The 22,427-nt window shown below is 48.6% G+C and overlaps 1 protein-coding gene across 6 annotated transcripts in view; it reads right to left on the bottom strand.

Annotated features, from left to right (window-relative positions):
* The window catches only part of ACTN4 (actinin alpha 4), an 85,637-nt gene that overhangs the window by 13,722 nt on the left and 49,488 nt on the right, over nt 1–22,427 (bottom strand). For 3 of the 6 annotated variants that reach the window (XM_020787289.3, XM_072980146.2, XM_020787287.3), the window contains exons 2-11: nt 20,500–20,614; nt 19,421–19,540; nt 15,955–16,041; nt 14,362–14,449; nt 12,893–12,971; nt 12,247–12,328; nt 11,074–11,159; nt 6,020–6,112; nt 5,287–5,517; nt 4,142–4,289 (exon numbers count right to left, since the gene is read on the bottom strand). In XM_020787289.3, coding sequence (XP_020642948.1) covers nt 4,142–4,289; nt 5,287–5,517; nt 6,020–6,112; nt 11,074–11,159; nt 12,247–12,328; nt 12,893–12,971; nt 14,362–14,449; nt 15,955–16,041; nt 19,421–19,540; nt 20,500–20,614 — 1,129 coding nt within the window. Of the gene's footprint in view, nt 1–4,141; nt 4,290–5,286; nt 5,518–6,019; nt 6,113–10,188; nt 10,275–11,073; nt 11,160–12,246; nt 12,329–12,892; nt 12,972–14,361; nt 14,450–15,954; nt 16,042–19,420; nt 19,541–20,499; nt 20,615–22,427 lie in introns of all 6 variants that reach the window. The other 3 variants (XM_072980145.2, XM_020787290.3, XM_020787288.3) reach the window with 1 other exon arrangement.

Raw genomic sequence — 22,427 nt, 5'->3', positions numbered from 1 at the left:
GAACCTCAACTGACTGGGCAATGAATGGGGGCAACAAGGAAGACATTGCCTGCGTGATGTAGCCGTTGCAAGAAGGGGGTGAGCCTGCTAATGGTGCTGCAAGACAAGAAAAAGACAAACACCCCAGGCAAGAAAGCTTGCTTGAGGACGGACCAGCCTTCAGAGGAAAGAAGATTGGTGAGACACCTTGCCAGCAGCCGCTTCCTTGGGCCAGGCCTGTGTGCTAGCCCTTGAGCGGCTGCTCTCTGACCTGAAGAAGCGGAGGAGTGGGAGGGCTGGTCTGCACAGCCGGCCGGCTGGCAACTCCCCCTTGCTGCTTACTTACGCCGTTCAGGGCCAATATGGATTTCGGCTTTCATAGCTTACTTGGTTGCTTAGTCATTGAAGACTACGAGGATTTAGGTTTTTTTAAAGCCAAGATGAAACAAATGGGCTTTAAAAAAAATATTTACAATGCCCAGATTTCCAAACCCCATACCAAAATTCTGACCTTTTATGGCTTTTTTTTAAAAAAGGAGATACACAATTTAGGCCGCCTGCATGCTCTGTGTAGTTCTCCAAATATCACACACAGGATTTCACAATGCAAGATGAACAAAGACCACATTATGAGAACTTGCTTAATTTACAGAGGCCACGTCACTCCTCAGTCACCATGGAATTTAAACTTTTCAGCTAACCTTACTCTGACCCATGTTTGGCAGTAAAAACCAGGACTCTGATGTATTCACACATACCTTAACCTCTAAACCAAAAGGTCTTCAGAAGTTTAGAAGGCAGAAGAAATTGGGCTTTCTATCCGGAATATAGATAGCAGGTGCCTGCTAACTCTGGAATGGTTCCTGGCTTCTAGTCCTCATGGCCATTCGGAAACTTTCTGCCTCCAAAGCCGTGGCGGCTTCAGCAGAAAAAGAACCAGAACCAGGTATTATCGGCTCGGGTTGCTTGAGGTTGTTACCAGGCTGAGCTAAGGGCAGGACGCATTCAGGAGGGAGCGTTCTATGCTCTTTGCCTCCATCGTGTGCAGCCCAGGTGGGATCTTAAAATGATCTTTTGAACATCGTGTCAGCTCCCTTTCCCGCTTCTCCCTCTCGCCCAGCCACAATGGACCAGTCAAAGACATGCTGTGCCTTTCCCCAATTAACTGCCATCAGGTTGGATGGAGGAAATTACACAGTGGAGGGGGGGCAGAGGACAGCAGCCTGAAGAGAGGAGCCAGGGGGGCACTGCTGTCTTTCTCCTCCCCCCCCAACTTTGCTGCAGAAAAAAAGGAATTTACTGTGGATCAGACGGTGCCCAACAGGAAGCTGCAAGGACGCTGATAACATTTTCTCCACCCTGAGCTGCGCTAAGAATAGGGCCGATGACAAAAGGATTCCAGACAGAAAGGAGGTAAACAACTTAAAAACCCTGCCTTGGACCAGCACCAGTGGCGGCCACAGCTCAGAACTGGGGCCGACACACAGAGAAACTCCACATGTCCGGCTGAGAGCCTCCTGGGTTGGGAAGTTCTCTAGTTTTGCAGCCTTCCTGTTTTGTTTTCTTTAAAGAAAAGAGATGGGGCAGCTGTTCTTTAAAATCCAATCTGATCCAGTATGCCTCTAGATCTGCAAGGCGGGGGTGGGGGTGGTGGAGGAACTACAGAACCCACTCCCCCATAGGACGACCGGCGTGCTCCACATATGAGCTTTTGCTTCATTCATTCACTCATCAATTCATTCATTCATTCGTCTGTCTATCCACCTCTCTCTCCATCCCGGCCAACTAGTGTCAGAGTGCAAACCAATCACAATAATGCAAAATACACAACTACCCTAATTAAACAACAACAACAGCTGCATAATCAGCGAGCAAGAAGCATAATGTCTAAAATATTTTTTAAAAAAACTAATAAAGAATAGTGACTATAAAATGATTGAAAACAATATCATTAGCCAGCAAAATCACAGAGGAAGTTCAGAAGCACAACAACAATAAAACCAGTAGGATATCAGCCGGCTGGCAGCAGATCACAACGCTGGGACATTTCTCCATTGTGAAAGGCTTCCTGAGCTGAAATCAAGGTGGGTTATGTTGTGTGGAGATATTCCGTAGGAGGGAGGGAAGGGGGGGTGTCTCTGGTACAGAGTTTGGTTGGTTGAAACATCTCTGCTTTGGTTTTTTAAAAGGGGGAAAGTCTCTAGCCCTCATGGCTGCCAAGAGGTCCCTCAAAGAACATGGGCAATGTCTGCTCAGGGCTAACTCGCCACTCAAATGAAGGGCTGAACATTATTCCAGTTGTTTAGCGGTTTGGGATAAGGTGCCTAAGTACGAGAGAGGCGTGCTCTGGGTGCAGAACGCCCCAGATTCAGCCCCACGTTATTTCTAAAGAGATCAGAGAGTTAGAGAAGACATCTCTGGACTAAATGGACATGCCATCTGACCAGGGGTGAGGTGGCTTCCTAGATTTCTTTTTTTTTTTTTTCATCCACAGCTGCTTACAAATCCACCATGGCCAATCACATGCACTGAAAGAGTTGGCTCCTATTATTGATGCCAACGGCACAGATTAAACAAGATTCCTCCCACAGAGTGTTCCTATTGCATCTTCAATTTCAAATCGCTCTACACCCCTTGTCAAAAGAGCAACACCCCCAAGTACTGGAAATCTTGGCCGGCCCTCTCCCTGCCCCAGAGATTAATTTCAACAGGCCTCCGCCCCATGTTTTCAAGTACCGAGATGCAATCCCTAAGGGCCAGAATCTTGCTCTTTCTGCCAAAACCTCTCATGAAAACATTTAAGGTTCTCGGGAAGCCGAACTCTGCAAATCTCAAGACATTTCCTGTGGCTTCCCCTCACACTTCATCAAGACACCCCTGCTCAAAGCCAAAGGCCCTCCAAACTCGTCTAAAACTGGGAAAAGAAATAGCCCAAACAAGTCTTCCCAGGTTATTTCACCTGCTAGGAGCCACCACTAATAAGACTGCCTTTGCACCGTGACAGAACAGAGAGACTCACACTGGTCTGAAAGGTTTGGACTCTGGCTGTCCCCCCAGTCTGTTACAGCAGACAGAAGGGGACCAGCAGAAATCTGCCACGTTGGCTCTCACCCAGGCCTCTCTCTTGACAAGCAACTGATGGAACACCCCCCAGGGGACAAGCTCACAAGTAGGAAACGGCAGAGCGCTTCCTTTTTCCTGATTTTCTTCTTTGTGGCAGGACGCCGGCTTCCACGCACAAAGAATAACGGTGATAAATCATTGACAAGCTTCGACTCTCTCTGAACTTATCCGGGTTCTTTGTTAGTGGAGGTCCTGTGCTGGAAAGACAAATTCCTTACTCTGAAAAGACATCAGGTGCGAAGTAGTCCGCGGTTTTCCTACTGCCAACAAATTTTGTTTTTAATCGCCACGCAACGTGCAACTCCCCACACCCCTAAGAAACAGTTGTCTGAATACCAAACGACGTGAAACACACACACGTGCATGGCTGCAATGTCAACCTGGGTATTCTTCCTGCCTTTGAGGTGCTGCAACTCAGTGCTAGAGAGCTTGAATCACTGGAGAGGGAGCAAGGAAGGAACCACCTGGTGATTCGCCTCCTTGGTCCCTCTGGCCCAGCCCTGTTAACTCTGTCTGCGAGGGGCTTTCCTGGATTTCCAGCCAGGTTCTTTTCCTAGCCCTAGTGAGGGGGCTCTGGAGGGTCCTATCTTAACGCTTTATTTCCCAATGTTCTGCCTCTGGTATCAACTGACTTTGGAAAGGAGCAGTCAACAGCGGCAACGGTGACCTTTCCTGCCCGAACAACAGCTGGGAGAAGCAGCAGCACCGGAATCTAAAAGGATGATGCTGAAACAGCTTGCCCGTGAGCTGTTAGCCACCTGACGGCCATGAGATTCTTGAGATCTCACTGCCCCCCCTCCCAAGCCCTGGGTCGCTTAGAGGTGCTTGAGAGCAGAGCTTGCCTCTCTCAAGCTGCCAAACAGATGTTCTGGAGGTGGGGAGGTTCTTGGTTCAATTGCTACTGGATACAGCTAAGAAACAGAGATCAGCTGGGCCTGCTGTGGTTTGGAGGAGATGCTGCTTTTTGGACAAGACGGATTGATGCGCCCGACGGGCAGAAGGCAACTTCGTGTGCGGGCCTCTCTCCCCACAAGCTCACCTTCTGTCCAAGACTCGTGGATGGATGCCTTCTGCCTGAACTTCTCTGCCAAGTGGTCCAGCCTTTCCAGTCTCCGGATCTCATTCAGCAGCCACTCTTCGTAACCTTTCTCCGCCTGCTCCAAGTGCTGCCAGCCATTGTTGATGTCCTAAAGAGAAGCGGGAGAAAGTAAGGAAAAGCTTTCGGGGAGAAAGAAGGTTCCAACTCTTTTGCCCTGCTTCATGAGCAGAGTTTGGAGAAACTGCCGTTTTGGACGACAACCCTCAGAATCTCTCACCCACTGAAGAGAGACAGAAGGAACAGACCGTTGGGTTCAATGAGATTAAAGAAATGTTAGGGACAGATATACAAAGATTCCAATAATAGCATTGTTGAATATATATGAAAACAGTCATTCAGACAGAAGAAGAACGGAACTGATTAATATTATGTCCACAGCAGCAAGACTCCTATTTGCAAGAAACTGGAAAAATAATAATCAACCAAATTTGGAAGAATAGTATAGTGAGATGTGGAATCTAGCTATTAATGATAAATTAACTTGCAAATTGAAAGTTATAAAAGGATTATGGAAAGAAAATAGTTTTAATGAGATCTGGAATCCATTTTTTAGAACACGTACTTACTAAACATAAAGGTTATACCCCAACAACAAGAATCATTATATTTTTTGTAAGAGACGGGGTATATGATATAAATTAAGATGAAATGTATTGATAAAGAAATATATAGATAAATATTCCCAAAGGTAGTGGGTTATACTGTATATTTGAGTTATGACTGTATTTGTCATTTATGTTTTTGTTATCAAGTACTGTTTGATGTATAGTTGTGCGTGTCTTTTGTTAATCATAATCATCATCCCTCACCCAGCATGGGAGCTGTAATCCTAGAAAATTAACTTTTCCCCTGATCCTGGGTTCCACCTGTGAATGTTCCTGACTACGTAGCCCAGCAGCAGTTCAGCATCCCATTCTGGCACTCCAAGCCAGCAGCCCCCTGGATGGGTGGCAGGAATTGGACTACACCATCTTCCAAGCTCAAGTTAACTTAGCAATTTAAAAAATAGCGCTCAGGTCACCTGCCTTCACCCCTGTACCCAACAATCTCTCCGCCTCCTTAATGCCACCTTTTGGGGCACTCACCGAAACCATCTTCCCCTCGGAAGGCATGAAAGCTGGCCGGTTGCTCAGACGCAGCTTCGTCTGCAGGGTGTTGAAGTTGATCTCCAGCTGGCATTTCTCTTGCACCTTGGGGGGCTTGTGGACCCGCCGGTAGTCACGGAAATCTTCCAGCTTCTGCTGCATCTCCTGCATGGTCTTCTGAGGGACCCGGTTCTCTAGCCACGGAATGGTGCGCTGGATCCACTCCAGGAGCTGCCGATGGGAGAGGCAGGGTCAGAGGCGACGGAACAGAAGCCCAATCGGGCATGGGCCTTGTTTATTTAGTCTGCTTGCTGAGAAGACCTTATTTATTTAGGAATATAGATCTGAAATATTGACATGTCACCCTTTATTATGGCATGCCAAGAGAAGATTGCAAAGAAAGAAACCAATCTAACTCAGTGGTTTAGGTCTTTGGCTAGAAAGCCAGAGAGGGTGGGAGTTCGAATCCCGCATGGGTGCCTCCTGGACAGGGGCCAGACCTGATGACCTCTAGGGTCTGTTCCAGCTCTGCAGTTCAAAGGTTATTATTATAATCCCCATGTTACTTTGCCAATTGGGGTTTTGATTTTTCCCCTCCCCGGGAGGTTCTTACCAGTCTTGCCAGCTGAGATGTAAGGGACCCCAGAATAAAGTTCCCTATAGGCTCTGTAGGGCTCCCCCACAAGGTGGCTTACATCGTTAAGAGACATTAAAGGAAGCGTCAGGCACTCACATCCGAAGCCAGCTTCTCGTAATCTTCCATCAGGTGCTCGTTCTCCTGATTCACGGCCAGCACTTTGCAGATCCTGTTGGCAGCCGTCTCCGCCTGGAGAAAAACGGGACGGGGGGGCATGGAAACGATGGTCGAAGAGACAAGCAAGCCACAATCGTTAAGCCTTGTCAGATCCGAAAGCAAAGGTGCAGCACAGAAAGAGAAACGGGCAGCCAAACGGCCTGCGAGACCCACCAATGTCCAGAAGCAGGGCAAACAAAGGGCAATTTTAAAGGTAGGCAGACCACAATCGTAGACTGACTCTTCTGTTAAGACTTTTGGAGGCTGTGAGGGGTTCCTTCTCTCTCGCTTCGTGCATGGGCAGAAGGGGTTTGGAGATCCCTTGGGGTCTTTTCCCATTGGATCATTTTAGGCTTCTAAGGCTTCTTACACAAGGGGAAGGAATCCCCTGTCTGCCCGAATTATTAGCCTGAAGTCAGCCCGCGCAGGCTGGGATGATTTTAAATTTCCCAATTCATCAGACTTCTGCCTTTATGGATGTGACAAAAGTTCCTACCCAAGCAGTTTCATTTGGAGCCAGGAGACAACTGAACCAGCAGGAGAGAAGGACAGGCCTGGGCTCTATTTAGAAGAATACCTCTCAGCTGAGACCCAAGGATGGGTGGACCTTGCATCTACAGTGGTGCCTCGCATAGCGAGGTTAATCTGGAACGGATTAACCTTCGCTATGGCGAAACATCGCTGTACGGAACTTAGTTTAATGCGTTCCAATAGGCTGCAAAACTCACCGTTCAGCGAGGTTGCTCCATTGCGGCAGCCATCTTCGCGCCCTCGGTAAGCGAGGGGAGGGCGCGAAAACGCTGCGCGTGGCCATTTCGGGGCTTCCGGCGGCCATTTTGGAGCCGCCAAACAGCTGATCCATGGCATTGCTTTGCGAAGATCGGTAAGCGAAACGCTTACCGATCTTCGCAAAGCGATATTTGCCCATAGGGGCCATCGGTATGCGATCGCATTTGCGATCGCTAAAACCTAATCGCTATGCGATTTTGTCGTTCTACGGTGCGCTCGTTAAGCGAGACACCACTGTACATAATCCACCCTCATGCCACTGCATCCTTTCCCCTTTTGGGCACACTGTGATCGCATGCTTTTTGAGTGAATTAGACTTTCACAAACTAGGAAACGATGCTTAGCAGAACAGGAACAACAAGCCACGATTCCAAGCCAACTTCAAACCATAGCTGGGATCTTAGCTTGTTCTGTTACTTATAATCACTTCTTTGGTTTGGATTTTGAAAAATGTATGCTAAATTAACCCAGCAGACACTGGACAAAACTCCACCAAAAAAGCACAGTTCAACCAAGAGATGTGCAGCTGAACCACAATTCTATACTCTTGTTGCCTGTGATTTAGTATCTTCTGAACGCATCTGGATTTAGGCATTTCTATTTGTCTTTACTATTACGGGGTCTCCTAAAGCATTCCCCTTATTACCTTGTTCACTTCAGAGAAGCATTTTATTGCAAGTCCAGCAGGCCCTACTCTTGGTTCTCTTTTAATTCCTGCAGTTCACGGGTGTGCAAAACATCTCCCCAGGTTGCTTCCGTAGCCCCCAGCCTTCCATTATACCCTCTTCCTCCACCAAAAAACTCCCAATTTTGCTGGAGTGGGAAGACACACACACACACACACACACACACACACACACACAGAGCCCCGACCCGCATGGAACACGCAGCAAACGTGGCTCAACGGAAATCAAGAGGGGGGAAGAACAGCACAGAAGCCATGGGATGGGCAAAGTCAAGAGATAAGTACCTTGCAAGGAGCAGAGAGAATCCAAGGGAAGGAGATGGAAGCCGGGCATCAACAGAAAGGGTGGAGAGGGTCTACAGAAGGATGGGGAGAGGGAGAGAGCCATGGAAGAGATGAGTTGCCAACAGAACTGGATATTCAAAAAAGAGAAAAGAAGAGGAAAAAAGAGCTTTGTCCTACCCGGGGCGCGGGGGGGGGGGAGGGGGAGGGAGAAACAGAGCGGCCCTGATTCTAAACTGATCTGAGGTCACAGGCAAGAGCAAAAGGGGAAGCCTTAGGCTTGGGGAAGAACTTAAGCCTTGCTTAGAGGAGACCAAAGCGTCCTATCGGAGAGTGATGCAGGCTGCAGCCCAACTGATCTGGAGAACACCAGGTTAGGGACGGTTTAAGACAAGGGAAAAACCCTCGGACACGACGGCTTGATCGAAAGGTCTTATTAGTAAAGCAGATGAGGTTGTTGTTTTTTTTTTTTTTAAGCAGTGCAAATACAGGGGAAGCTCTGACTCTGCCCAGAGCCAGCAAGTGGAAAGCAGGTTCACAGGTTCAAGCCCTCCTACGCCATGCTCAGGGAGGGAGACCCGCCGGGGTTGCTCCATGGCAGCAGCGGCTGAGCAATTACAGCTGATGGAGAGAACAGGCCAGCTGCGTCCCCAAAGCACGGGATCAGATACAAAGGATCCTTGACCATAACTAGGAAAAAGACAGGTAAGGCTGGAAATTCAACCCCCCCCCCCCGCAACTCCCAAGGGGAGCACCTTTTTGCCATCAAATTCAGAGGTTTTATTTGGGGTGGCAGCGGTACTGTGAACCTGCAACCCCCCCTCCCCAGCTGGAAGATGTAGAGCGACAGCTGGCCGGAGACCCACTGCCTCACTTCCTGCCTAGAAAGGATTTGCACACTCAAAGCCCAATAAATTAACGCTCACCGTTAATGGAAAATATGTCACTGAAGACTGGCAGCAGATCTAACGTGGTGAGAAGTCGCTGGAGGGATAGAAGGGACACCTCCCCTCACACACCCCTGCGGGCCCAATCCTGCCTCTTTTAAAATGGGAATCCGAGGCAATTTCTCTCTTCCACATGATGCCCCAGCCAGGGTGGAGTTGATTTAAATCAAATCGATTAAAATCACAATTGGAATTACAGCAGGGTGGGTAAAAAATTAACAATTAAAAAAATCCTATTTAAATTTTAAAAAAGAAGAGAAAAGAGCTTTGTTCTACCTGGGAAAGGGGGGGGGGGGGGATAAGCCATGTGCCAGGGGATCTCTAGGAAGCAATCTGTTTCAAATTTTAAAAATCCAATTTAAATTTAAAATATCCAATTTAATTAATACCTCTCTCTCTCTCTCTCTCACTGTTTTTTATCCAACCTGCAGTGATTTAAATGGATCTGGTTCGAATCAAATCCACTCTGCGCCCAGCTCAGCTGTTCTGCTGGGCACACGGGTAAGTGACCTGGAAAGAGCTTGTTGGCGGTCAAGGCAGCCGGCTGCATTTTCCCCGTTGCTGCTCTTCACAAGCCACTGGCAAGCAAAGGGACGAAAGATGGCCGAGGGCAGGGGTTAGAAAGTTACTTTCTAGCAGCTGTTTGTTCTTGTCCCTCTTTGCGGTGCTGAAAAAGGACCTTGTTTCAGGACGTGGTTCCTTTTTTTATTTTGCAAGTCCACCTAACTGTTATTTGTTTTTTGCAAAACTCCTGGGTCGCATCCGCTTTGCAAACCAATTCTCCAACCTGGTGTTCTTAGATGTTCAGGAGTAGAACTCAGAGCTCCCAGCCAGGCTGGATTTGAGAAGCGGCAGTTCGACAAAGTAACCTTTCCATACACATCCCATTCCATACCTTATATAGGGAGAGGACAATACGTTTACTTATAGTCCAAAGAGAAAAGGGATAGAGGCGAGAAGGGAGGAGGTCTAGCCACAAACTAAGTAAAATCAGGATTGTGCATTGAAAAAAAAGTGAACGATTGCAACCAGCATGAAGGAGGAGGACGACCGAGGAGACCCTGGAGCTGCCTACAGCTTGTTGTCCGCATCAAGGCGCTTCGACCTTTGGTCTCTGTTTCCTTCAAGGTGGGACCCAAAAGCCAACCTGGACCGTGCCCGAGATGACCAAGAGGGGAGAAGCCTCCGTTCCTCCACCACTGCCTCCATGTCTCCTTTAGACTGTACCCAGCGGGCACCCAACGCTGCCAGCGAAAGGAGTCCGTCTTCTCCCAGCCCTCTCATGCCAGTGTAATGCCATGCTCCAGAAAAAGAGGTTTAGACGGTGGGTGAGCGACAGCCCCGAGGGATCGGATACCTTTAGAAGCAGCACCAGCAGCCAGCAGCCCAACCCAGCCAAAGCTCACCTTCTGAGCCCCAGAGAAAGCGTGATAGAAGCAGGAGACGTAGGTCATGATGGCCTTCTCATCGGGCCTGAGCGTGCCTACAATATCTGCGCAAGAGGAAAGAGAAAAACGGAGGCAGGCGTCAAAGGTGCAGGGGCGAGATCCTCCAGGCCTCGCTCTGCCATGCAACAGAGGAGGGAGGGGGCAGCCTGTGCTCCAGACAGGGACCCAAACCTCAGCAGGGACAGGACCTGGAAGCTGGGAATCACCTCTCATCTGGAAGTGGGGAACTTCCAGCCCTCTCAATAGGGAGGAACTACTCTCACGGGCAATGTTGGCCAGTCTGCCTTGGGACGGATGGGAATCTGGAGTTCAATAGTTATCAACTATCTTGATTACTATGGTAATAAGAAAGGGGAAAGAATTAGAAATCACCTTCCTTCTCGTGAAGTATTTACAACAAACTGTATTTATGAAACAGCAACTTCATATGTTTCCTACAGCTTCTTTTTTAGAAAGGCAGTAAGAGTTACAGATTCTCAAAATCTGTAAGTACTTTTAAATTTAGTTTGTCTCTCCATGGGCTACTGTCTGGAGGCCTACTGGAACAAACCCTCAAGTCCTTCTTCAACTGGTTTAAGTTCCATCGCTCAGAGCCTCTCCAAATAATATTAAGCTTCCCCTCGGGCTCTGTTTGAACGCACCAATTTTTTGGCTCAAAATGACCTCCTATTGAGTCAAGGTGGTGAAAGGGTGACCCTTAAGCAGGTCTTGAACTAACTGAGGTTTGAGTTCCCAGTTTCCTGGAAGCAGATGCCCTCTGCAAGAGAAGTCAGACGAACGCAGGATGCTGGAAAGAAAGAACAGAGGAACGGTTAATGGTGAAGGCTTGGCCGCTGGTGGTACCTTCTGTGCGCCAGAGAAGGCATGGTAGAAGCTGGACACGTAGGTCATGATGGCCTTCTCATCAGGACGGGCTGTGTTGACAATGTCTGAAAAGTGAACAACATGGGTTAAACATTCTAGGAAGCCTGCCACAGACACACTTCAGTGGCTCTAGAATGACCCTTATGACTCTCCACCAACCAAGAGTCGGTTCAGACAAAGTTAATGGCTATTAAGTCAGTGCCACGTCTTCCAGAGGAATGCTAGATGCTCACCGTTTGTCTATGTCTGCAATCCTAGATGTACTGCTGTCGCCTGGCGTGCTATGGCTCGAGGCAACTTACAAGGCTCCTAAAGGGCGCTACGCTTTTACAACCTTTGTGGTTATTAGTAATTTTATGTATTTGCCTTTTCTTCTGCAGAAATCTCACACTTAATCTGCGTTTAGGGTTGTTCCATAATAGTGTGGACTCTCCCTGGAACTGAGCCCTCCTTGACTTGTATTGAGGAAGGCCTCCCTGGCTGAACATCCTTGAGCCCACATCGGAAGCAAGTCTCGTAAAAGTGCCATGTGTGCGCCTGTCATGTCTTTCATACTCCGGGAGAGAAGTGAACAACACAAACGAAACAAAACACACCACAGTAGAAGACAGGTTTGCTCTTTGCATCGAAGTCAAGTAAAGCACTCCAGTTACTCGATCAACAACCTCAAGGGCTTAAAAATTGTTCTTTTGGATCCCAGCTTACCCCACTCCCCATTCTGTTCAGCCTGGCCACTGGTTATATTAGCCAGCAAATTCAGGAGCTGCAGCCTCCCCCCCCCCCAAAAAAAAAACCCACAACACCATGGCAATCCTGCTTCAGGAATACGCCGCCTAGTGGTTCTCCATGCATTTATCGGACCTGCATTGGAGCATGCCTGGAGTGCGCAACATAGCAGGCTGCCTGACAAAACAGGATTCCGGCTTTGCTAGGATGCTTTGCTACAGTGGGGGAATAAACCACTAAGTGTGACTCTACAGGCAACACCTGACAGCTCTTTTAAAGTCCTCCTGCTTGGGGAGAAAAAGCACACAGTCCTCGGGGCCAGGAACCTCTTTCACTGTGGAGAGTCGGCTATAATCCAGAGGTTGGGTCCTGAGATTCATATTTGGCAACTACACAGAGCCCTGTGCAATACAGGTCGTGGCTTACCTTCTGCATCCAACATCTTGGGAATGTCGAGGTATTTCTCAGCCACCTCAAAGGCGTTGTTCAGATTCGTCACTGGATCGTCCTGAAAGACAGGAAGTGGCCAGAGAGGTACAGCGGTGAGGTCGGGGGGGGGGGGATCCAGAGCAAGGGGCTTGCGAGCCCGCCAGAGAGGCCTCCAGGCCAGAACCAACCTGCCTCTCTGCAGAAGGGTATCTACTCTGGCTGAGGCATAGAAATGTTGGATCCCTGGAGTAGGGAGATGCCGCTGAAAACTCCAGGGGCCTGACAAGCTCTAAAAAATGCTTTGAAGCTCCCCCCTCCCCGCCACCAATATATGTCTGAGACATATCCTGTGTATCCTCAATGCTGAATGGCGCTTGCTGGGTCAGCCTCAGCCACCCCGAAGGGCCTGACCAAGCCACGTGGGAAGCGCCCTTCGGTACTCTTGCACATGCTGGCCAAGAGGCAGAATGGGATTCCAGGCCTCCCTCGGCCCAGGGAACCAGGCCATTTTCATGCCTGCTGGATTCAGGGGAGATTGCAAGGGTAAAGCGAAAGAGCATCTGCAGTCAAAGCAAGAAGGAAAGAGCGGCTCCTGTCCATCGCCATGTTCCTCCTCCCCCCCCCCGCCCCACCACAAACTTACCTTTCTAAGTTTGTCATATTCAATGAGTTCTGGTCTGTGTCTGTGGATCAAGGCATTAAAAGCAAGGCCATCCTTCCAGCTGCAAAAAGAAGCCCAAGGGTCAGGTTAAGACGGCTCGGCTATGATGGGGGTGGGTGGGTGGGTGGAGGGTGGAGGTTTGGGGATAGGGTCCCTCAGAACTGGACGTCCTTTTTGGACGGGATGGGGGGTCATCAAAAGGAGGGGGCTGAAAAGGAACAAAAGCGCAGTCTCCCTACCTCTCCCCCTAGCAGGGATCCTCTGGACATCTCACATTGCGACTCCTGTCACCACTAGCCAACACTACTAGAACCCTGGAACTTCAGAGTCTTCGTGGGTCAGACCTGGCCCTGGCCCACTCCCTCCTTCCGCTTTTAACTCCCGGTGACTCTAGGACAGTGGTCCTCAACCTTGGGCCTCCAGATGTTACTGAACTACAACTCCCAGAAGCCTTCACCACCACTTCTGCTGGCCAGGATTTCTGGGAATTGAAGTCCAAGAACATCTGGAGGCCCAAGGTTGGGGACTACTGCTCTAGGACACCAAGGCACCGGCCGTCTCTGATGGATGCTCCTCACCCGAAGCACTCAAGTGTCAGGCGGCCTCTGAGCGAACAGGTCCCGTGTAGCCATCGTGCCCGGGGAGAGAACCCCTCCTCCCGCTACTCCACGAACTTTGCTTTTATCCTTTGCCCTCTCAAGCCCTGTCTATTCATTCTTCGAGGGCAAACCCGCTGCTTTCTCATCACCTGGAAGGTGACTTTACGAATTCTATTCTATTTATTAGGCTTCTATACCACCCATCCGGCGAGAGGCCACTCTGGGTGGTTCACAACATCAAAAATGACCGTGACAACAACAGTAAGCAAGAAGACCATGAGACACAGGAAGGGTGCCGATAGAGAGGCCCCTTGCACCTTCGGAGGGTTTCCAGATGGTAAAGCCAGCCTCTTAACTCTTGCCCTTCTACAGATGGAGAGGGAGACAGGAACTCCCTCTGTGTGTTTCTCAGCACACTTGCATGATCCTGAACTGAACTCAATCCTGAACTCAACCCAGGACTGCATCGGGCTTCATGCTTCTGATCCAGCGAGCATCACCAGAAGAAGGTGTGCATATGAGGGAGAGAGGAGGAAGAGGGACCGCTATCCACTTTTCCCCCCACAGCTTGCCTCATGTTTTCAGCCTGAACCATTCCCAAAATTAGATTTGTGGGGCTCTACCGTTCCCAGGGAGCAACGACAGCTTTTACAAGCCCTGGGTCAGGCTTGAATAGGAAGCGCCAAGAGCTTTGCTTCTGGATGGGTGGAGGACCCGAATCTTCGGCGGGAAGGCTAGCACCCCAAAATATGAGGGGAGCCTCCAAAACGGTTTGGGCAGAGACAGGGTTAGTTCTGTCTTCTGGAAAGGTAACACCCCACATCCCTGAGGAGCGGTGCGTTCAACGGTTACCTTATGTGGAAGTTCTGCACGTTAACGTTCTTGTAAGGAGCCGTCTTCCTCTGGCACCAGAGCAACAGGCCTTCCTTGGCAGACGTTTCTGTGGACAGAAGGCGAAAAGGAGTTACGGCAGGGTCCCCGTGGGAGAAAGGCGCCCTTCCCTTTGGGATAAGTCAGGAAAAGCCAAAGTGCACAAGAGAAGCAGGGCTCCCTGTGTGACAATGGTATGCAACGACAGAGGCAGGCACAACAGCTAATGGGAGATCTCCAGAACTGCAATCTGAAGACTGCAGGGATTCAACAAGACTGGGGAAGACATGACTGTTGTTGTTTTTGTGCCATCAAGGGCGACCCAATGAATGAGCAAACTTCAAAATGCCCTCTCCTCAACAACTCTGCTCAGCTCTTGCAGACTCAAGGCCGTGGTTTCTTTAGGGAATCAGCCCATCTCGTAACTGGTCTTCCTCTTTTCCTGCTACCTTCTACAGCCTTATTTATTTATTTATTTATTTATTTATTTATTTATTTATTTATTTATTTATTTATTTATTTATTTATTTATTTATTTATTTATTTATTTATTTATTTATTTATTTATTTATTTATTTATTTATTTATTTAGCAGAGCATCCTCCCTTCCCAGGATGTGCCCAAAGTAGGACAGCCTCAGTCTCAACGTATTTGCCTCCAGAGACAGTTCACGCTTGATTTGCTCTAGAACCTACCCATTCGTCTTTCTGGAAATCCAGGGTATCCACAAAGCTCTCCTCCAGCGCCAAATTTCAAATGAATCATTTTATTTCTTGTCATACCACGATTAATTGAAAAACTATGCCAATCAGGGAATCCTACTCTGTCTGCCTTATTGGTAAAAGGCCTTTTCATTCTAGATGGCCCAGAGGCATATTGGTGATATGCAAAGGTCTGTAGCAGCTGGTCTATGTGTTCCTTTTGAGAACCTGCACTGCTGTGTTATGTTTCTCACTGCCTGCAACTATATATCAAATGAAAACATTCCACTGGAATTGAAAGCCAAGGGATCTCCCCAAGTCTCGCTCCCTCTGTGTGCTGCAGGAGGGCATTCAAATGCCCTTTGCATATGACTCAGGATGGGACCCAACGCTGAAGGCATTGTGAGTGCTGATGAGAGTGTCCTTAAACTCAAGGAGGCCCATGCAAGGGAGCCAGCTGGCAGGCCTTGGGAAGGTTGATCTCGGTCGAAAAAGCCACCAGCTGCCTATAGGTGCCAGCTCTGCAATTCCCAGCGCAGGTATTTTGACAAACGGCCAATACCACACGCTCGATAAAGTAAGTGACAGTTATTGCAGCTGACAAAGCAGCCGTGCGGTGAAAGATTTATTGAAATTGATCTTGCGGGAAATGGGAAGCCAGCTGTTCGAAACAGAGGCCTAGGACGGCCACAGCAGATTGCCCAAACGGATCCTGCATGGCCCAAAGGCTTAACTGCTTGAGCCTTTCTTTCCTTTATAGAACATCACAGTCAACCTCTTCCTTGGGCATGTATCCAAAAGCTGGCATCGCGACAGAAAATGGCGAGGGAAGAAAGCAAGATGCTCAAAATCAGTGTCAAGACTGGGCTCTGACCTTCCACGGAGATGTCTTGAATGGCAAATCTAAGGATAATTGTCCAGATCATACCGAGGGTCATCTTCGCATTGCCATCGACGATTTCTAGAAGCAGAAAGGGGGCGGAGGAGGGGGAGAGGAAGAAAAAAAGATTAGCTGTAGGGACTTGTGATGGATATGAAGATATTGTGTCAGGAGATAAAAGCATGGAGACTGTTTACTGTCGTCGTGTCACTGATACGAGCTGGCTATATGTTGGTTGTGAGCTGAGGTTAGGAACAGCCAGCATAGCTAGAAATGGGCCTTAGGCCTACGCTGAGCTAGTCTGTCAGCTGTATGCATTTCAGGGCTAAAGGACTGCACCTGCTCTTTCAACTGGGAAACTAATCAGGTCTCCACACCACTGCTCCCAGTGGAGAAGTCTTCTGCATGCTTTGTATCCGGGCAGCTTCTGGGAACAAAAAAGTAAAATCCACCTCCCACTTTAAAATCATAGCCAAGTGCCCACAGATGCCTGGGGAAATCTAACCTCTGGCTCACCTTCGCTATAGCTTTGGGGGGACATTATAGCAAAGATGCATTTCCTCGCATCCAGTGACCACCTTTATATTGAACAATGGCTCCAGTCTGTTATAACAGTAGATGATTTTCCTCTCCATCGCCCTCACATCTGGTTGATGAGGCCCTGAAGGGATCAGGTCTCAGGTGAAGACACAGGCCAGATCAAACGTGCACCACAGCAGGCACCAGGGCTGGGTTTATGCTGACATTCCCCAGAGAAAGCGCACAAATGCATGAAGGACACGTGTTAACAAGGGAGGTCTTATAGCTGTGGCATCCTGGAGCATTCCTGCTGGGTGTTTAAAGAGATTTCCATATTCTCCCTCCCCCCCCCCTTTCCTTGGGCTCTGCAGGTATCCTTGCCCGAAGACTGAATGCACGTTTCCCAACATGTACCATCCAAAGTTCAATGACAGAAGAAGGCCAATAAAACATTTCGCAGTGGTGAAGAGGCTTCAGGTGTGTAAGCATATTGTGGGAGTCTTTACCGTCAAGTTATAGCTACCCAAGGGTCTCAATTTGTCACAAACCATTCATTGGGCCATTCTATCTTATGATCTTTGATTGTTATAGGATAAGATCCCTATAAAGGTATGCCTATTGAGATGGATGATTTGGGCTGCTGCCCCTTTCATCTCCTGGTCCACAGGCTATTTCTAATAAACCAAACCCTATATTATAAAAAAGATGATCTTCAGTGCTGTTATCTGACTTACGCTTTACGTTATTTGTACTTTAGAAATGTTTTGCATGAATTTGAATCTGTATCACGCGTATGATGTGCTATGACGTATTATAGCTGCTGTAATCAAAATTCTATGTATTCATTTATTTATTGCAGACGGCTTTGAGCACAGAGCCATGGAGGAGATGTAGCGCACAAACAAATTTACTATGACTACAGGCGCATTTATGCCCAACCTATCTGGGCAGCGATAGGTTGAGGCAATCCTGCAGCCACCTCTTTGTGGCTACTGGGGAAACGCAGTTGGGTGGGCAAATCTTCTTCTTCCACTTCGGTCAAGCATCTCACGCCTCTGCTGTTGTTTCTTTTTCTCCTGCCTTTCACCAAGAGGTAGGAAATGAAACCGGCGACCCTGGGGAAAAGCGAAAGGGGACCTGCTTTTGGCTCCCAGTGGGAGCTCCGCCTTTCTCGGACTGGCCGGCTTCATCCTCCGTTGGTTGAAGAAAGAATCAAATTCTGCATCCAGGCACCTGAAGTTCCGCAACTGGGAAAAACTGGGCCCGTGGCCAGAGTCGTCTGCTTTGCAACATTCCTCGAGAGTCATGGGAAAGGGCGAGGAGGAATGCGAAGCATCCGGGGACACGGTTTCCAGCCATTCCTCTGGATCCTGAGCTTCCAGCAGCCGCCGGGGAGCAAATCTTCCAATCTGGGCAGCAGGTTCGTCGGGGAAAGAGAGGAACGTGGCTCAGGGGAGCTTCCCAGGGATTGGCTCTCAGGCTCTCCCTCGTCCAAGTCCATGAGTCACTTTTCTCTATCCCGCAAGGCCCAGTCATCCACACATACGAATATTTATGAAACTCGCATGTTTGGCAGGCTACAGAGTTAAGCTCTGGCTCAAACAGATGCTCACAAGCAGCTGTTTGAAACGTTTTTCCTTTGAATTGCATTTCCCTGCCTTCCACTATCCTGTGTGGCTGCTGGCAGTAGTGGCCCAAGAAAAGAAATCTTCCCTTGCTCTGTCTCTGGCTTCTTCCTTGGCAATGAAGCTCGATATACATCGGGTGGCTTTTTTCACTCACAACTGTAGGGACATTTCCTTTAAGGGGAATCTTGTCCCTTGAATGTCCTCTGCGCCCAGCCCCGTTTGCTCACACCCTTGGAGGGGTCGCTATGCATGCAGTAAAATCACAAACACTTTGCCCTTAGATGTCCTGGACTGAATCAATGGCTGCTCTATCTTTTGAAACAGGAAGGTTCTCGACAAGGAGAACGGCTTCCGTAAAATAACAGAACAGCAATACCGGGGCGGCTTCAACCTTTCCGACAAGGGGCACTGCTTGGGGACAGCGTACCCTTCTGAGGCCTGCACATTGTTTCCAGGTCCAAAGGGCAGACAGGGAAGAACCGCCTGCAGCGGCAGGGCCTTGGAACGGCTGCTCGGCCTCCACAAAGCCACCCTGAACACACCTCGCCCTGTCTGATTTCAGAAGCTAAGCAGGGACAGGCCTAATTAATGTTTGAATGGGAGACCAGCAAAAAGGAAAGCATGCTCCTTATATACTGCCCGATAGTCCTCAAAGCACTCTCTGGGCATTTTACAATTTAATTATGCAGGGTACACATTGCCCTCCCAGCAAGCTGGGTACTCAATTTACTCACTTTGGAAGGATGGAAGGCGGAATGAACCTCAAACTGGCTACGTAGGATTGAACCTGAATCATGAGCAGAGTTTTGGCCGCAGTACTTAAGTTTAACCGCTGTGCCGTGAGACTACAGCAGATCTCCTAACAGGCTAGAGAACCATCTCCTCCTGGAACCCAGGAAAGCCAGTGCTGCCCAGTCACAGCTGACATATTGGCTTACACAGGCCAAGGGTCTGATTCCAAAGAAATCTGCTTCCTATATGAGGTTCTAGTTCTAAGCCTTGGCGTCTCCTGCTGAAAGACCTCTGCTGGTAGAGCCGCACAAGGTTTTGAGTCTTGAGAGAGCCATTACTGGTCCAGGTTTGTGAAGCTGGGGCGAAGTGGATGAAAAGGCAGCTGCATAAGCTGGCACTTAACTAGCGCTACCAAGAGACAGCACGCTTTCCTAAAGCACGAGAGAATTAAGCCCTTGTCTCTACAGGGCTTACAAAACAGGCAGTCATAACTGTGTTGGCGGTTGAGTTTCAAGTGGGTGCACCAGAAAAGCGTGAAGGAACGCCTCGCCAGCCGACCCTGCCCACACCAATTCACGTACCTTCGGCTCCTATGGAAACCAGCTTGACCCCTTTGCTGGCAATGAAATCCAGGGCTTTGTTGACATTGTTGATCTTATGCACCCTCATCTTTCCTCTTTCTGGCTTTGGTAACCGCTCTCCTGAAACAGGCCAGAGTTTTGGGGAGAGAAGGCAAAAATCAGCTTTCTTGTCACATCAAATGCAAGCCTAGCAAGATACCAAGACAAATCAACGGCTCTTGCGTAGCGCATACTTTCACTGCCTAAGAGGAACAGAAAATTAACGTGACTTCAGGTCATTTACTTATTTTATGCTACTCATTTGCTTCTCCAAATACATGGAGTTAGATTCAAAGGAACTTGGGCACAGGGTTTTGTTTACTGATACAAACACACAGGCTTTTCTTCCACTTGCTGCATAGGCTTTTCACTTACTGATTTTTTTTTTAAAGTGTTCTACTGTTTCTGATTTATGTTTTAATTCTTTGCTCATTTTTTGTTACAGGGCAAATCAAGGATACAACAAGTAAACCGGTTCCCTTTTGGTCCTATGGAGATCAACACGAGACCTTCGAAACCATGAACACAGGTCCTGCTGAGTGTGATTAACTCAGTACGGGTCAGATGTCATTTTGGTGCCAAATGACCGTCCTAGCAAGAGAGATTCTGAGAGCTGCTCCCAACTCCGGCCCAAATCATATCCAACCATCTATGCTGCACATTTTGTTTAAACCTAAGCTGTTCAGTACTCCTCTTGAGATTCACAGAGTTTTTGTGGGATGAAAGGAGAATACACTTGGGCTTGTCCTATCATTCTATTCTCAGTTTCTTTGTTATATAGTCTGTGTCAATCACTGACAGGCTAATCCACAAGCTTTGCAACAAGGCTTCTGGAGAAGTTTGCTATGGGATTTGGGAATCCTTCCATTACAAGGATGACAAGACGGATAGCAATCTCAGGTTGTAGGTGTCACCTCTGATTCCTCCAGCGTTAGGATTCTCCTTATAAAAGGAAACCATGATTTCTGCAAGGGCAGGAAGGATGTGTGTGTGTGTGGGGGGGTCTCCAAGGAAGCAGGACAAGCAGCTCTGAGTCTCACCTGAAATGACCTCCAGGAGTAACATGAGCTTGAGGCCATCACGGAAATCTTCATCGATATTCTCAATCTGCGTGCCAGCTTTTCTTAAGTGGGAATTGCACCATGCTGTGAAGGTCTGTCAGAAGAAAAATGAAATACTTTAATTGAAAAGGCACTGAGCGGGGCTCGCTGGCTCCAAACAGGCAGATCCAAAGAAAAACACAAATGATCCATTTTTGGAATGGAAGCGGGACACCCACAGAGTGCCAGCAACCCAGCGTCCCCCACCCTCTCTGCCTTAAAATAGCTGCAGCTTCACTCCAGAATAGAGGGAGTGGGTGCTATTGTTTGGCAAAGGATGGAGCCTCCCGGGAGAGGCCTGGAATTTGGCCCCAAATGTGGAGACGCGTTGCTTCTACTGCTCTCAGCCTTCCTTTGGAAACAGACATTGTCTAGGATGGCCTTGGGCTCCTTTAGCACAAAGCAGGTGGGATCTCAAGGTTCTTTCTTCATTTTTCCCCATTTTTTTCTGAAAAACTGGACAAAAATCAAACCGAGAGAGAGAGAGAGAGAGAAGAGAGAGAGAGAGAGAGAGCATGGAGGCACACGGTATGCATGTCCAGTTTGCCCAACCTATTCCAACAGCAACATCTGGAAGATTCTGCTAGCAAAACTAAATGCCAGAGCGAATTCCAACATTGTACAAGTTCTGAAGAACCACTTCCCCTTCTTTGCCAAAATCACTGTGGGCAGATACGCTGGATGCCAAAGAAACAGTGGGCCCACAGCCTTGCAAGGAGTTACCATACTTTCAGAAACCCCTTCACAGCATCAGCAGAAGGGTTTAGGGCAGTGGTTTCCAACCTTGGGTCACCCAGGTGTCCCTGGACTGCAACACCTGAGTTATCCCAGTTTGGAAACTACAGGTCTAAGACACCGCCTCAAATATTTCAAGGGAATGGGGTAGCCATGACAACCGGTCATTGCAAAAACAACTGAATCGCAGTTCAAAGCGAGATGAGTTTCATTTAGGGTCGGCTTTGATGGATTCCATCTCATGAACTGCAGTTGCAAAGTCTCGCGCCAGAGGCAACTTCTTAGCCTTTTAGATGCTAAGGTATGTGGACTAAGAGGCAGATGTATTTTGAAGACATCTCTTCTTCTATGCATGTCAGCAGAGAGGAGGAAAAGGCACAATGTTTTGCTCAGTCCGAAGCACACCATCTTCCAACACAGCCATCGGGCGGATGAACAGGGGCTCTCCTCACTACCATCAGTTGAAGAAATTCTGCTTACATGTGGTTGAAAAGAAGGCTGGAGATAAGGAAATTGTGGCTTCGAGGGTAAGGGTTGCAGTGGAGCGCTCTGCAAGGGGGGAAAAGCCATAGAGGTAGACACTGGGAAACTAGGCCTTTGGCTCCCAAGCCCCTTCAGCCTTATCCTGAAGGTGGATATTGCCCAAAAACGTGATCAAAGAATGTCCTACCACCTTTTCTCCCAACATCACTTAAGTGAGGGGACAGAACGAGGTGTCCCTGGTGCCATCATTTATTTGCATGCTCAACCAACCTCACCCCTTGACCCGACTTTGGAAATTAGTCTATGATTGTCAGCAGCTCACCTGCGAACATATACCTGTGACAGGGATGTCTGGCACACGGGGGGGGGGGGAAGAGTCCTTCTCTTCTTTCCCTTTCCCACTCTCCACCACATGCTTGCCTGGAGTGAGTTTTTATTCACCACCAACCACCAGGCGTGTGGTTGTTTACATGCATAATCCTAAATCACCTCTCTTCTCAACAATACCCGGAAGCGTGAATGCAACCCACTTTCTGCTTCCACAGAAGGTCAGCAGGGGTAGCCGTGCTCCTCTGTGCCAGCCTGCCCTGCCTGCCAAATGAACAAGGGGCCATCTGGGCATGATAAGAGGACAAAGGCCGGCAGCTTAA

The sequence above is a fragment of the Pogona vitticeps genome, chromosome 9 (assembly GCF_051106095.1).
Source record: "Pogona vitticeps strain Pit_001003342236 chromosome 9, PviZW2.1, whole genome shotgun sequence".
Classification (NCBI taxonomy): domain Eukaryota; kingdom Metazoa; phylum Chordata; class Lepidosauria; order Squamata; family Agamidae; genus Pogona; species Pogona vitticeps.
Note: the sequence above shows the minus strand (reverse complement) of the source record. Positions and strands in the feature narration are given on the sequence as shown.